General features: G+C 26.2%; 1 protein-coding gene across 1 annotated transcript in view; it reads left to right on the forward strand.

The window, feature by feature from the left end:
- LOC135924236 (uncharacterized) overlaps nt 1-17,499 on the forward strand; it is a 98,509-nt gene that overhangs the window by 60,071 nt on the left and 20,939 nt on the right. Inside the window, exons 12-14 of the mRNA XM_065459288.1 lie at nt 168-810; nt 2,829-3,041; nt 16,682-16,876. Of these exons, the coding sequence (XP_065315360.1) occupies nt 168-810; nt 2,829-3,041; nt 16,682-16,876 (1,051 nt within the window). The remainder of the gene's footprint in view (nt 1-167; nt 811-2,828; nt 3,042-16,681; nt 16,877-17,499) is intronic.

Genomic DNA, 17,499 nt, shown 5'->3' on the forward strand with positions numbered 1-17,499 from the left:
TTAATCATGCCATCCCTAATTCTTAATATTGACATATAATCTTAAATTTCTTAGATCTTTATAGCTTTAGATTATATTATATTTAATTTCAAATAAATTAATTATTAAATAGTACAAATATTTATTATAATGTGCAAAGAAAGTAATTTTTATTCGAAATAATATAGGAATTCCCTAATTTTGTAAAATCCTCGCATATATTTTACCCTGATGTCTCCCACTCTTGGCTTTGCCATGGATCCGTCCTGCACTTGAAACATAGGCACTCCCCTATCAACACCAATACACGCGTCAAAACTAAAAATAACGAGAAACACCAAAATAGATGCAGTGATTATAATACTCTCATAAAGCCAGCTAGATTGAATTTCGACAATGACAAAAATGAAAAGGACCAAATTCACGAAATAAACGATTATCAGTTAATCGTTTCTTGTTTTAATAAAAACGATAAGAGGACTGATCTTACTACATCTAAATCAACAAGGTTGATAGACACAACTAAATTCCGTGAAAATAAAGAACACAACATGGATAGTTCAAATAACTCTATAAAAGGTGAAGACAAGCTTAAAAGTGATCATTGCAATAGATATAGATTGCTAGAGCTGTTTAGGATAGCTTGGAAGGCCAATAAGCCTGTATTAGTTTCTGGTATACACACTTCATTAGACCCATCCTTATGGAATCCTAAATGGTTTCTTTCGGCATTTGGTCATTGCTACAACGATATCGTGGATTGCAGAAAGAATAGCCTTATCAAGAATTTGCCCGCGCGAGTCTTTTGGGAAGGATTCATCAATCCGCTAAGTTTATTTAATTTTTGAAAATTAAATTTATATTAAAAGTGTTTCAATGTCTAAATATGTTTTGGCGGTTATTGCTTTATTTAAAAATTTACTACCCTTCATGTGGGCCTAGCTTTCCAATTTTTAAACTCTTCCCTTCTGTATGACATACTTCATTTTTAAAACGGACCCGGAACAATGACATTTCCTTTCCTTATAAATATTTTACTTTTCAATTAAAAATATTTATAAATCTATATATTTTCATCAAAGCATTAACGTCTTTTATCACTAACTCGAACTCAGTAACAAAATTGTTCTTAGAAATTTAATACTTTATAATTTATTTTAAACAAAGCATTTTAAAGATTTATAAAAGTTTTAATAATCTTAATCACATTAACAATAATAGATGAATAAACATTAGTGCTGTTAACGTTACTTCAAAAAAGAAACTCTTTACGTCAAAAAAAAGGAACACGTTGCCGTTATTCCTTACCTTGTGAAAAAAGTGACGCGCGTTACTGGCTATTCAGAAAGTAACGCGTTATTCGTTGCTTGAAAAATTAAATATTATACAAAAATTTCCTATATATAATAAAAATAAAATTATACAAAAATAATATATTATAAGATGTAACAATTTTATTTTCCTATTTTATAATAATAATAAAATTATACAAAGATAATATATCATGAGATAAGATATTTTTATAATAAATTTTTATTTAATTTTAACAAAAATTGATTTTTAAAATTTTGATCAGATAAAAAAGGGAGTGCTCAACACATCTATCACCGTGCTAAACACACCATCACTGGCGCAGAGGATGGTAGGGTTATATTATATTTAATAAATAAAAATTTTAATTGGGGGGAATTTATTAAAAATAAAGAATAATCCTTATAAAAAGTTTTAATAGATCATCTTCAAATGAATCTTCATTCAGATCTTCAAGAAAATTATATTTATCAGAAAATAATTTGGTTTGTGTGTTGTTTTTTGAAGGAAAAATGCTTTTTCTTTGTCAAGATTATTCCTCAAACTGGAAATAAATTCAAGCCTTTTATCAACTTTTACCTATAATTTTTTCAGGACAAATCCAATTTAATTAGCAGGTGAATTATTGCTGATAATATATATTCATCTTTATAGATGTGTTTGAATCTAATGAAGATAAATATAATCAAAATATAAATTGTAAACAATATTTCAAAGTGTATACCTTTTATCTATGTCTTGCAGGATTGTAAATAAGTGGTTTACTAAATCTGAAATTATTTAAATTAGTTATCGTAAGAGTGAGATATCCCAAATGTCTAAAATAGAAAGAGCCGTAGCAACAGGTTCCATAACATAAACTCATATATATACATATAATATTATTTTTAATTAACACTAATCATGCAATATATCTATCAACGACTTGTTTTATCTGAAAATCTCTGTAATTGATTTATCAATCTACTCTATATTTGTCAAACTTACGCTTTTTTATAATTTATATATACTTTTCATTAAAATAATTTGAATATCAAATATTAAAGGTTAAAGCAATTACATTAAAACTAATATAGACTGACGATTCATTTATAAAAAAGGTCTGTACATTACTAAAATATAAAAAGGTGAATATGATATGATTTTTAATTTTATAAAATTATTATTTGATTTTGTCCTATCTCACATAATTATTTTTTGGAACATTCCATGAAATTTTAGGATCTCGTATTCTGTCTTTTTCTCCAAGTTTTGTTCCACGTTACTGGTGACCAATAACTTTAAATTTTATAAATGGACAGGACATAAAGTTTTGACTATGATTGCTTAGTCAAATATACTTATCAAAATTTTTATTTAATTTTATTTTGATAGACTCCATTCAAATATTGATATTTTATTTTTTTATACATTTATTTAATCTAATGCTTAATTAACAATACCTTTTTTTTACCCGACTCCTCGTTACATTTTATTAATTAAGAAATAATAAAAAAATTTTAAACATTCTATTCTATCATTCATTTTGCTACATTAAGAACGCTTACCTGATGATGATATCATGCTAAAATTGAAGGATTGGCCTGGGACAGATGATTTTGCTGAAATCCTTCCACGCCATTATGCTGATCTGACATCTTCCCTTCCATTACCGGAATATACCACTCGTGATGCCATTTTTAATATGGCTGCTTGCTTGCCCAAGGTTTTTGTCAAACCCGACTTGGGTCCTAAAATGTACACTGCTTACGGTATAGAAATATTTATAAATATACATTTTCTCATACATTATACAAATTATCTTTATTTTAAAAGTAATATCTTGTTATATATTTAAAGTTTAAAAAGGAATTAAATATTTACTATCTAAAAATATACATATAAAAATGATAACGACAACTTTTACAAAAAGCTCATAAAAAGAAAACATAATTTAGCTAACAAAAAAATAAGGAGAGAAATAACAATATTTAAGTTGAATAATCTGGTTTAGATCAAAGGATTTAAATGCAGTTTAAGATATAGATCTTAATCGGTTTAACTTCTTTTACGTTTTGGCCATTTTTGAAGTCATGTGTCTCATAAAAACCAATATGAACCGAATAATGCATTATCCACATTTGACTTATTTAAATGAATAGAATAATTTATTATTCCTATTCGTACGAATATTTACTGCTTGCATTAAATTTGAATTATTAGAATAATTCATTTAATAAATATTATTAAATAATATACGAAAATAGATTGGCAAAATTTTTTCTCCACCCAAATGATTAAATTTTAATTAAAAAAACTTTAAAATATTCCGAATATTTCGAATATTTGATAAAATTATTTGAATAATTCTATTTAAATTAAATGAATTATTTGAATAATTTGTCAAATAAATTAGTTATTCATATAATTCATTAATATCCAAATTATTCTTATTCTTAAATATATAATCAATATTTACATTGATTTAAAATTATATAATTCTTATGAAAACATTTAATATAATACAAGCTTAAATTTTTTTTCTCTTTATATAATTTATAAAACATGAGTCTATTATGAATAAAAATCATGTTAAATTTAGTTAAGTTGGGAAACCCGATTTTACTAATAGAAAAGAAGACAATTTTTATGTATTTTAGTAGGTCACGAATAAATAAAATTAAAAAATCATAGAATTTTATAGATTATTCTATGTCTAACAATTTAGGAGCGTTTTTGATCAAAATAATCAATGTAACATGTCTCTTTGGGATATGGAATTTGGAATTTTTAGATATTTAGAATTTCTCAAATATAAATCATTTAGGACTATGAAATTTTACCAGAAATATATATTCCAGCATGGAGAGTATTCACAGAAAATCACCGTTATCTTATAAATTACAAAAACTTATAGTAAATTTTGTAAGACTAAAATATACACAAAGATTTACTAAGAAATTGTTTAATACTCATAGGGTTGTTTAGTACTTTATGCATGTTGGAATACATTTCCGGTCAAATCGGCGGATTTTTCAAATTTAAAATTTTCATGAATTAAATATTCCAATAAGACATTTATAAGTTATCTTTTATTGCAACTGTTGAATTCTATATCATATTCTAATTTTTAGTTCGAATATTGCTTTTACTATAAGCGAAACATATTATTATTCTTATTCCTGTTAACTATTGTTTCAATGATTTTAGATGATTTAACATTTCAATACATAATTATTTTCCTTCAAAGGTATCAACTTATATTTTTAACAGTCGAATTATTTTTGATAATATTATATTAATATAATTTTGGTAGGATAAATTTTTAAAAACATGAAATTTTCAAAAACAAAAGACCTATTTAAGTAAAATTTTGCCGTAAATATTTTTAGACATCTCAAAAGAGAAGGTCTGGTCCTAAGATAATCATTTGAATAATATAATATAAACTAAAAATAGTAAAATGTATCGAGTAGTCTTTTTAGAAATGCAATTCAGGCCGTCATGTAAAAGAATATAAAATATAAAGGTAAAATGAAATGAAATGCACGGATTTGAATAATACGAATTATGAAAACATATCTCACAACATATAAGAAATAATATGACCTCTATATTATTGACTAGAAGTAATGTTCTGGATGTTAAATTTATGTGTAAATTTATTTATGTGTGTGGAATTACGTTCATTTGTTCCTCGTGTGCTTTCAACATATTAATTTGTCAATTGTGATGCTGTTTTATATTTTCTTATAAAAGGTAATGCAAACTCTATAAGAAATATAAAATACGATAAAACGCATCCTATCCTTCCATATGGTTCTGATTTGGGCCATATCAACAACAATTTTCTTATTAAACGTGTCCTTGTGGATGTGAGAAATCCAAGCTAGCTGTGAGGTGCCTCCAGTTCGATGGCCAAGATCGAGAAATTTCCGATTCACGTTAGTTGAGTCAGTTCTTTGTACATGTTCATACCATCTCAATATGCTCTCCTTTATATTTTCAGACAAGGGAGCTACACCCATCTTCTTTCTTAATCTATCATTATACGATCTAACTTGGTATAACCTAGGCTCCATTAGATCATTCGCATTTCAGTTACATCCAACATCTTGGCAACTCGCAATGCCTAAGTTTCGCCCCATGATCTGACGATAGCTCAATAAACCTTACCTTTAATCCACAACATCTTTACAAAGCATCTATGATAGTTCTCCATTTCATCCAACCCTTCTATATCCTAGCGTTGACCTTTTCCTGATAACCTCCGTCTTGATGTATTATAGACCCAAGTTAGCTAAATTTTTTAATTTTCGAGATAAAGCAACTTGAATAGTTTCTTGACACCGACCTGCAAAGTTTATAGGCAAATACACTCTCTTAGAATATCTAGAAATGAAACAAATATAATTCTCTAGACTAAAGATTTTGCGCTAGTATTATCATTTAGTTTAAATTGATATCCTTTTTTAGTTATATAAAATCTTCTCAAAAATTTCCTCACTAAAAATTTACGAATTTTAATTTTATAATCACATTTACATATAAAAAATTACTATAAATGAGTGCTGTAAACATCTCTAAAAAAATCGAACGCGTTTAACGTTCATTGACAAAAATCCAACACGTTCACTTTCAAAAAAAGGAACGCGTTCAAGTTCATGACGCGTTCACCTTCGTTCAAAATTTTATAATAAATTTTTTTTTTAAATTTAATTTAATATAAATAAATTTAACACAATATATTAGCCATGTTAAAAAATAATATAGTTTTATTTTGATAATATAATTATAAATACAATATAATATAGCAAATAATATTTTTATTTATAAAAAATTTTTCTTATTAATTTTAAATAACAATTGTTTTTCAAAATTTTCATCTGATAGACAGGAACGCTTGACAGTTAATACGGCATTAGCTATACTTAAAACGTACAGGGGCAGATGGTGGGATTTGCTGTATTATACTTAATAAACAACTCTTTTAACGTGGAGAATTTATTAAAATGATTTATTGTTTTGTCTTTTACTGAGATAAGTTATCCTCCTCCAATCCATCCTCTACTTCATCTTCCAAAAAAAAGGATATCTAGAAAATTAACAGTTCTTGTTCTAGATGTATAATTGTAAAAAGAATATATTGATCTCTTATATATGTTCAAATCTTCAAAAAAAATAAAATATATGTAAGTAATTTGATAGTGATAGATACCTTTTATTAATTCTATTTAATACTGTGTCTATCAATCGTTGACCATATTTTAGGTCACTATTTTTTTAAATTTTTTAATAACTATCGTTATTGTTGGAGTAAAATGGCCCAAATGCATTTTTTCTTCAAATTAAATGATTTTTTTAGTTTATATTATATAAAATAATTAATATTACAATCAAATGTCGTTTTAAATTGTAACTTAAAGATTTTGAAACTGATATAATACTTTTGTTTTGCCCACATTTTACATTTGATAAGTATTGAATTAGTCAATATAGTATGTCACTGTAAAATATTTATAAATTTGGGCCATGGTAATGTTAATTTATCTTGAATTTTCAGAATCAGATAATGATTATGAAATAATAATATCCATGTTTATGCTAATCTATTAAAATATAAACAATAATATTCTAATAAGTAAAATATAATAATGGTATCTTAAAAAAAATTGAAATATGAAAAGGAAAAACAGTTGATTATAAAATATAAGACTTTTTTCTTTAAAAATTCGGATTAATATTAAATTCTTCAAATAAATAAAAATAAACAGTGTTTTTAAAATTGAACGAACGTTATATTCGAACGCGTTCTTCATAAAAACGCGTTCACCAAAGTTCGTCAAAAATAAAAGGAACGCCATTCATCATTTATTTCAAAAAAAAACAAACTTCGTTCACGAACGCGTTCAAAATGAACGCGTTTATTTACAACACTACTATAAATTATATTTAAAAATTTGAAAACGGGATGCTTCCCTGTATGAAATCGACATCTGACCCTCTTTATTTCCAAGTGTTAAAGTTCCCTGGATCTTTAGGGTAAAGCATCTATAGTAATCGTTTTTAATTTTACGGTAACCAATTCATCCATCTTATTTTGATATCACATTTTCTAAAGATATCACAAGTCCATTTGACTACTTTTTTTTATGCTACTGCTACAATTATAAATGTGAATAATATCAAAGCTGCAGTTAGGGACATTGAGTCTCATATTTTAGATACTAAAAATTGAATATTTATTATAGATAATAATTTTTTTCATATATTGATTTTTGTTTTATTTGTATAATTGTTTTAGTGCATCTATGCGTTCTATCTTGCTCTTGATACCAATAAACTGATCGAAAAGTTAAACTAAATGTATATTAATTAAGCCTTATAAACAGAGGCGTGACTTATAAAAATGTCCATGGGAGTGGAAATTTTTTTAAAGATATGTTCAAAACTTGAAAAAAATACTTAATCAAATTTTCATTTATTTTTAAAAATAGCTTGTAATTTAATTTTATATGGAAAATTTTATTTTTAATTTCCCTTAAAGTTTTTTATAATATAAATGGCCAAATAATATTTATTATGTTTTTATTTTGTGAATGATATTATAAATAAATGTTTATATATTTTGAGGTAAGATTGTGAACCATAATTACCATTGGTTATCTTTTATTTATTTATCTGTCATATGATTGGTTGAATTTTATTTATTTTTTTTAAATGATATTTATTATTATAGAAAATTATTTAGCCATTTTTTTGTAAAAAGATAAATAAAAATGAAATGGACAGGATAAAATTGGAAGGGCAAATTAGGTAAAAAAATCTTTATTTTATTTTGAGACAAAAAAATATTATTTTCAAATAAATATTTTAAATACCTATTCTCACTATTAAGAAAATTTTAATGACAGATAAATAAAAACAAGATAGCCAATGGTAATTATGGCTCACAAATTATAATCTTGCCAAATGTGATTTTTCTTATTTCATTTTTATTTATAAAATTATTAATGATCACATTTAAATCAAGTTCTTTTGTTTCTTCTATATTAACATTTAATTGGGATATGTTTTAGTCGTTGCTGTTTCATGTAGAACGTGAATAAGATTTAAGACAGCTAGTCTTGAAAACAATCATTCTCCAGAACAAGCACTTATGGGAATTATTAATATCATTTGAATAAATTTTCCATACTTTGAAAAAATCGAAATAACTTATTTCTCATTTTATTTTTTTAATATATTTATGTATACTTTTCCAACTTTGAGTAGTCCAAAAATAAATCTATATAAAGAATTAGACGATCCATATTAAAATCATCTAAATGGAATACTCAAACATAATTTTAATTAAGTTTTTGAATCGCAAATTGTTCCATATTAACTAAAGGATCCATTACTGGTTTGTCTTCTTAATAAGTTTTTCTGTAATGTTGATTATCTCACCCGAAATGATGCATGATAAATTCGAGCCTTCTTCGAATCTTATTAGGCATTTTGGAAATGTAATGAAGAACTTTGGATTTAAGCACTTAAAATTTATGTTCCTCAAATATTGTTATCTTCATTTTAAGAAATGCAAAATTTTAAATTTTTTCTATTTGGCTGCTCTTGTAGCAACCTCATTGCGAAATGAATTTATAATTTCAAATAGTTTTATTATTTCATAATTACGTTCTTTGATTTTGGCGTATTACTCGCATACACTGGCATAATTCTTTTTGAGAAAAAATTCATCTATTTTTGAGGAGAGACATAGAGAATAGGATATAAAAGTAATATAATAATTGATAAGTTTTTCTCTGATTCATTTCTAGATGAGACATAATAATTGATTTATTTTTTATGTGAGCCCAGTAAGAAAGTAAGGCGAAAGTGCATCGCAACGTAGAAATAAAATAAATAATAAGTTTCTTTCTCTTTGTTTCATTTTTGGGGCAAGACTCCACTGCCCCCGAAGTCGACACGTATTTTGGAATTAGTCCTTCAAAATTCTGGCAAACTTACCCTTAGAACTGCACCTTAATATGAGATTCGTATTCATATCAAAATTTTGAAAATATAACTCGATTAATATAATGAGATTTTAATTATTTTTTTTTATATTTATTAATTAAATCAGAAAGAACAAATAGGATTTATAAAGATCGTAAAATCATATGATTTAAAAATATGTTGAATCTGGGAAAAATATATTTCTATGTAATTTAGACTTGATTGATTTTTTAATCGCAATTTAAAATCCATATTATCTATTTTCTTCTATCAATTTCTGTTATTGACTGGGAAAACTGTTTAATGAATTAGAAGGTGCTAATTAGATATTATTGATGCACCCAGATATTCAGTGCTTCTGTAATTTTCGTTATAGCACCATTCCTATCTTGGCAATTTTTTTTATTTTATCAATAATTCTTTTTTCTAATTGTCTACCACGGGTTGAAGCATTTAAATGCACAATATACGCTCTAATTATTGATACTAATTTTAGAGTTCATGTTTTTGGAAGTTTGGCTGACTTAACGCTTAAAGCGTGATATCATAGTTTTTATTTAGCTTATAATATTACTTAATTAATAAATAAGGTATTAAATATTAACGGAATCCAGATTTTTAGGATTTCTGATTTCTTCTTTTTGGTATGAGTCTAATTTTGGCAATTTCCCCCCTTTTAATCTCACTGATTAAAGCAATAAAATGTACTAATTAAGCACACCTAATGGTTTGGTATAAGTTTATGAATGATTATTTTCCAAGGCTTGTCTCACTTCTAGCTTAAATGCATACACCATCATATCAGATTTCTGGGTATGGTATCATTCCTTTTCCAAAACAATGAACCCCATATACAGCTTTTATCTCCCCATATTTTCTATCAGTGGAGGCCCTTTTTATATGTTATCAAGTGTTTCGTCTTTTTTTGACAAACGTGTTGATCCCTGCCATTTCTTACACTTAGACTAGTTGCAACAGTTTCCACCCTTCCTTATTTTAGACCCTGTAGTTTGTCTACCAAACCGCTGCGATGCCGATTTAAAAGCGCCCTTCTAAATTTCCGGTCATCACACTCCAGGGCCCTTAGGAAGTAAACCGGGCCTCCATCATCAACGAGCTTCACCACATTAACGATCTGAGAACTTTTTTTTTTGAGCTTTTTATTCTAGATATTACCCACCCTATTCCTTTTTACCACCGTCCTACATCTTATACCCTTCTCCGAGCTCTTTCATCTTGGCTCCCGACCATTTCGTATCTTGCAAGCTTACGACATCAAACGTTTTCTTTATTGCGTTCAGGTTCACCAACTCAATTTTCTTACCCATCATTGTTCCAACTAAACTCATAATTTTTCGCATTTTCCTACAGTTTACTCTCCAGCCCTAAGAAAATTATTTACTTTGCATGGGCGAATACACTGTGCGTCTTTCATGGGGGACGCCCTAACTTTCTTGTTTGAAAAATATATAGGACTTGCCATTTTTGGCGGTGACGATTTTTACTGCCAGCTAATAGCCTGACGCAAACTTTTTTCCTTTCTCAACCGGGCATTGAACCTGCCATGGCGGAGTTTGAAATCAAAAATAATTTATGTAATAAGAATAAATAGAGCACTGCATGAACCGATCCGATCGAATTTGAGTGGATTGGATTTGGACTGGCATTTTTCTGACTCGGTCAGATTATGACCCCGATTTTTAAATAGACCGGATTAGATTCGGACCTCATTTTTTTTATCTTTTCTACAGTACTTTATAAAAAAAATCAAATCATATCCGATAAATTAAAATCTTGGATCGATGGACAAAATTCTTTTTTGAATTGGGGCATACTAAAAATATAGGTCCGATGCAGGGGTCAACATTGCACTCTATTTTTTATCGGATCGGGCCGATATTTCACACATTTTAAAATATCGGTTATGGGCCAATATTATAAAATTTTCCGATCCTATAAAAAATGGCTTTTTTAACAAAAATATAATGTTATAATTTTTTTTAAAAGTTATATCTAAAAAACCATTTATTTTTTATTAATAAAATCGAAATTTTTGTTTATTTTTTAATAATAATTAATTAATAAACATTCAGCCATTGTTATTTTTTTTGCGCATTTTGTTTATAAAAGTGTACGATAATCTTAATCTTTTAGTGAGGCTGGTGATTTTGACAGTAGAGATCTGCAAAAGTAGACCCTATTTTTTTAACAAGAAAACAGGTTCGGCCTGGGCCTGGCCTGATATTTTTTTTACAAAATTCGTGCCGGTCGAGCTTTGGAAATTTTTTAAAAATATTTAAATTTATCAATTTTAATGTAAAATAAAAATATTTTATTTTATTTATATAAACTAGACGCCATATAACATATATCATTTTTGAATAATTATAAAAATTAATTTCTATATTTTAATAAATTCGGGACGGGCAAAACTTTTTAAAAAAATTTCGGGCCGAGCTTGAGAAATTAGGCCAGATGCCGATCACTAATTGACCTATCAACGCAGGCTGACCTCTGATAAATTGGAAATTTTGGTATTTCTAAAAAGAAATCTTCGATATATTTATTTAAATATTTATTTCAAATTTCATAATATATTTGTTTATTACTTATTATGTAAATAATTATGTTATCACTTATTATGTAAATAATTATGTTATTACTTATTATATACATAAATGATTTATCAATAAAAATATTTTATATACTTTTAGAATTGCAATTGAGTTGAATATAAACCATGACCGATCATTATAATATATTTAAATGACATATGTTATGGTATAGTTAAATTATAGATGTTATACTAATAAAAAGTATATTAAAAATTAAAACCATTGGTATCTTTAGAATACAAAATTAGATATGATATCGGATCGGTAATCGGCCTCCAAAAAGTGGTGTCGGTACACCCCTAATTTTATTACCTTTACATTCATAAAAAATAAATATACCTTTAGTCTAGTTAATTTATTTGGAAGCTTGAAGAAAAATATATTATTTATATAAATGTTAAAAATCTTGATTATTTTAATAAAAATTTTCTTAAAATTATTCGTACGGTTGCGACAGCTATTAATTAAAGATTATTTTTATGCTGACAAGCGATATTTCGAATTCGTTTTTAGCATTCATCGAATCTAAATGTTTTCTTTAAAATTTATATCAAAAATCAGTGGATTTTGGTTATCGTACTAGAATCTACAAAAACAAAAAAAAAGCAAAGAACTATCCGTAATTCTTTATATGGCAGCCAAAGTCCCATATGTTTTTATAACCGTGGCGGCAAACGCCGCCCCGCAGTTTTAGTGTGGATTTCATCCTAATTTAACATGGTGAATGAGCGAATTACTCCGAGGATTCGAGCGGATTTTATTCAATAAGTAAGTAAAAAATAAGGGAACGAAATTCACGAAATTAAATAAAAACGAAGGAACTGATTGCTCCGCACCGCCGAATTAGTGCAGCTTTCATTTGTAATTAATCTAGGGGGAGGGTACGGGACGATCAACTGCATAAAGAATGAATCAAGCAAGTAATATTTTTTTATCGATATTCACTATCTCTTTATTCTAATAACGCATCTACATGACAGGATTTTCACTGGATGCAAACATCCCTCAAAAACCTATGCCTACCCCCCTAAAAATTTTTTATTACCACATTATTAATTACACCTTTTTTTATTACAATCGTACTCCCTTCATAATTTTAAAAAGAATAACTAAAACTATTTTAACTCTTATCAAAATATTTATGAATATAAAAGTTATTTTTTGGAACATGAATTCCATTAAAAACCCACACATTTACAATGAATGCACTATTATAGTATATTGTTTGGCATGAATATGAGTTTGCTGAGAATCTAACCCTTTTTAATAGCAGAAAATTTTATTTGAAAAATAATGTTTATGATTGTATGCAATATATCGTTTTGGTTATCAATGTATTATAATAAGGTTAATATTAAAGTATTAATTTTTACAATAATATATTTTCTCCCATTTTATCTAAAAATTAATAGATAACCCCCCAATAAATTTATCCTACTCTCCTTAAAGGAGCCTATAACTCTACTCCCCTCAAATGCAAACTATTCCTAACCCCCCTCCCCTTCCAATTTTTTTTAATAATTATTTTTTATTTTAATTCACTAATGATAATAAATGCTTGAAATTTAAAAAACAACTATTTTTAATTTATTATAAATAATAATTGATCTACATTTGATTATTTTTATATTTCTTTCCAGAAGTCTAAAATATTTGCATCCTTATTAATTCTTTTAATGTGTAAAAAAATTATAATAATGAACTAATTGGAATCCATTCACTTTGATGATAAAATTGAATGATTTATGTTTTTCCCATAATTCCGTTAAATGCTCTAGCAACCTCTTCCTGATCAATGGTTAATAGGATTTGATATCTGGGGTCTAAATATTGTGATGCATAAATAATATTATTATTTAAATAAGTATCCTTTCTAAATCTCATATGCCCTAATATCTCATTGGAAACATTATTGTCTTATCCAATTCTAAACGGCATTTTATCCAAATGCCATAAAAATCGGAGAGGCACATTAGCTCCGATTGTAGCCTCAAGGTTATCGCCTTAAGGGTTTCAAAACTACACTTATGTTAGCTATTGAAACCCATTCTGTTTCGTCTAGAATAACTTCCGATGTTGTAACAATGTCCATACAAAAATTTTTCAATTTTAACAATCGATCCCCATCTTGTTAAAATCAATTATTGCTATAGGTTTTTTCATGATTCTAACGATCGTTGGAGTTTTAAAAAATTTTACCACTTGCCTTGCTCGGTCATTAATCGACACATAACTTGTCTTTAAAAAATCATTAATGGCTAACTGTAATTTGTGTGCCGCACATCTAATGCTATAACCCTTTGGGGTTGAATCTTTCAACATCTGGTCCAGATCTGCTATTTCTTCATTTATTATATCATCTTCATCCCAATTTTATCCTTCCACAGATTCATATAATTATCTTATAGACTTGATTAAATTTGCACCATTATGTTGTTTAATGGAATGCCAAATTTATTTTAGGGTCCCATAATCTTTTTTTTAATATTATCTCCTTTAGATATTTCTTTTATCGCCAAATTTCTTAATACGATAATATTACCTCGAACATATTGAATATTTATTCCCAGAATGCTTCTATCTAATCGTTTAGCAGAATCAATTGTTAAACTAACTAATTTATTTAGTCTCTAATTTTATAACGATTAGTGGACATACCCAGGGCTTTAGTAATAGGGTCAATAATTTTTTAAACCCTGAGTCTTCAATTATTGATAATAAGTGATTCCTCTTAATATGTCTCTCTAAATTGCTATCATGACTCCCTGCCAACACTACATCACATATTCTACATTCAGAACCTCCCTTATCATTAAATTTGAAATATTCAAATTTAATTTAAATTACTATTTAGAATATAATGATTCATGTTTTTTGAGAACTTGTGGTCCCACCTCCGTTTTTATAGAATAATTTTTTAAATATTTCTTAAAGAATATTTAAATAAAACTAAACTAAGTTTGCAATTACAAAATAACTCAGATGTTGCCTGATATTAATTTACATATGACATATTCTAGAAAGTAAAATATTTGATTATTAAATTTTCTTTATTAATAAATAATCACCATTTTTATCCGACAATGTATTATTTTTACAACTTTAAATCATTTTTGAGCTCATTTTAATAAATTTAAAAATCGGATTTTACCAGAAATATATTTATCATGTTTGGAATACCTATCTTATGAATTATAGAAAATTTTGCCGTTATCCTTTGAGTCATTTATAACTTATATGTAAAAAATCTATGAGAAAATGAATATAAAATTATATTTAGTTTAAAAGTTTAAGAAAAAATTGTCTGAAATTCATAGGGTAGGTACTCCGAACATGATGGAATACATTTCCTGTAAAATCTGATTAAATTTTTTAAAACGCCGTCAAAAAATGGTTTAAAGTTGAAAAAATAATATTGCTGGACACATTGACGCCAATATATTTTTTAATTTCACTTATTTAATCTAAATTATATTTGATAATTTGCAACTTACCTTTTTTAAAAATGTTTTACCACGTGATTTTGTACTTTCCTTTGTCTTACTATAATTTAATAATCCACAACAAAAATATTCAAAAATAGATATTATTATATATTATCATCATTTATAAAGAAAATTTTAAATTGCTTTGCTAGGTAAAATTTATCACGAAAAATTGCCTACTCTTAAATATAACAAAAATGAGTCCACGATCAAAAAATGTTTATTTTAAATTATTATTGTTTTTGAATAAAAAAACAATTGTTTCAAATAGGAAATCTTTTATAAATGAAAATCATTACGTTTTTTTATATTATATTATATTATTTTTAAATATATAATTTAAAATAAATTAAATGAAAGTTTAAAATGAAAAAAAAAGCTTCAACCCTGAACAACCCTAAATTTTAAAAAAGGGTTTGGGTTCAGCGAAATATCGAGGGTTTGGGTTCTCATCCCTGTTACTACTTTTTATGATTTTCCTTAAATTTACAAATTATTCCCACAATAATTAACAGTAAAAAAAATCAAATTGTTATTATTTTTTTTCACAAACAAAGAATCAATTATATATTGACCGATTGTGATTACTCAAGATAAAATAAAACTCCTTATACTATAAAAGAAATAATCAACGAATTACGAAAATCAAAGCTAAATACAATACCTTTTTTTAATTTTATAATATTTTAATATTTGCTCGCTCTAATTTAAATTCAGTTGACTTTGATCATAAATTGTTTGAATAAAACCGAACCGTCATGATTAGCAACTGGGTGGTAACTGCACCGTCGTTATAAAATTTAGCATCAGGACCAGGAGCGTTGTTAAATATTGTTCGATTTTATAATATTTTTAAATGTTTTTTTAATTCTCATCCTTGTTCTTTAAAGTCATCAATAAATCTGAACAATAGCTCTAAAAATTTTTCATTATAGATAAACTCAATTGCTTGAATTTATATCTGAAATTAGTTAATTTTAAAATTACCTGATATAATATAATGCATTTTTTATTCGTAAGTTGCTTTATTGCCTAATTTAAAAATATATATTTAAAAAATAATATTAAAACTTAGAAAAATTAAAAAAATATATATGTTAATAGAAGAGCAAAAGGGAAATTTGCTGGCCCAGGTAATCCCTCGTTAATAAAGAAATATTTGCTAAATTTATTGCATGATTTTTTTTATACCAATTAAAAAAATTTAACACCAAAATAATTAAATATATTAAATACTATCTAAATCATTTTATAATATTGGCCAATTGAATATTTTGTTGATATAAAAAAAATAATTTTTTTTTAAATATGTAGGTACAACAAAGTATCCTAAAGAGGGCACCACCAATCTACACATGGATATTAGCGATGCCACTAACGTCATGGCTTACGTTGGGGTCCCAAATGATTCCTTAAATAATCAAATTCCGGAATCTGAATTGAATGACTATTTTTTCGATTTTTCAAATGAAATTTCCGATTCCGACCCCGATTATGGCAGAGTTATTGGTATGTTATATTTTCACAAATTTTCCACTATAGCATCAATCTCATTATGATTTAATCAGGATTTAAAAAACTATAAAATAATATTAATTTTTTAAAATTTATTCCCAATTATATATAAATAGATTATTTTATTATTATTTGATAAATTCCATTTTTGAGCTGTTTAGTCAGTTCCTCTATTTGTGAGCTGATCTAGTCAGCTGGAAAACTGAAAGTGGGGATTCATTGTTTATTATTCCTATTCAAGAGTAGTCTTCATAGAATTAATTTTTTTATTTTATCATTTATTGGGATATGACAGTCTGACAAATTTAACGTAAAGAGTAGATGAGGGATCGGTAGTTTTAATGAAATCAGTTCAAAGTTTTTATTTTCCCTTTTTTTTATAACTTTGTTAAGAGGTTTTTTTTAATCGATTCTTTCTTAATTTATTTCTTATACCTTAAATATTACGCAATATTACATTTTTTTAAAACTAAATTTCTTTATTTCTATTTTTGAGAACACAAACAAAATTGATTAAATATATTTCTTTTTTTTTACAAAAGCCGAATAATTTTCAATATATTAAAAAAAATAAAACGAATAAAAATAATAATAATTTATTTTTTATAATGCTATAT

The sequence above is a fragment of the Gordionus sp. m RMFG-2023 genome, chromosome 2, assembly GCF_954871325.1.
Source record: "Gordionus sp. m RMFG-2023 chromosome 2, tfGorSpeb1-WG-v2, whole genome shotgun sequence".
NCBI lineage: Eukaryota > Metazoa > Nematomorpha > Gordioida > Chordodea > Parachordodidae > Gordionus > Gordionus sp. m RMFG-2023.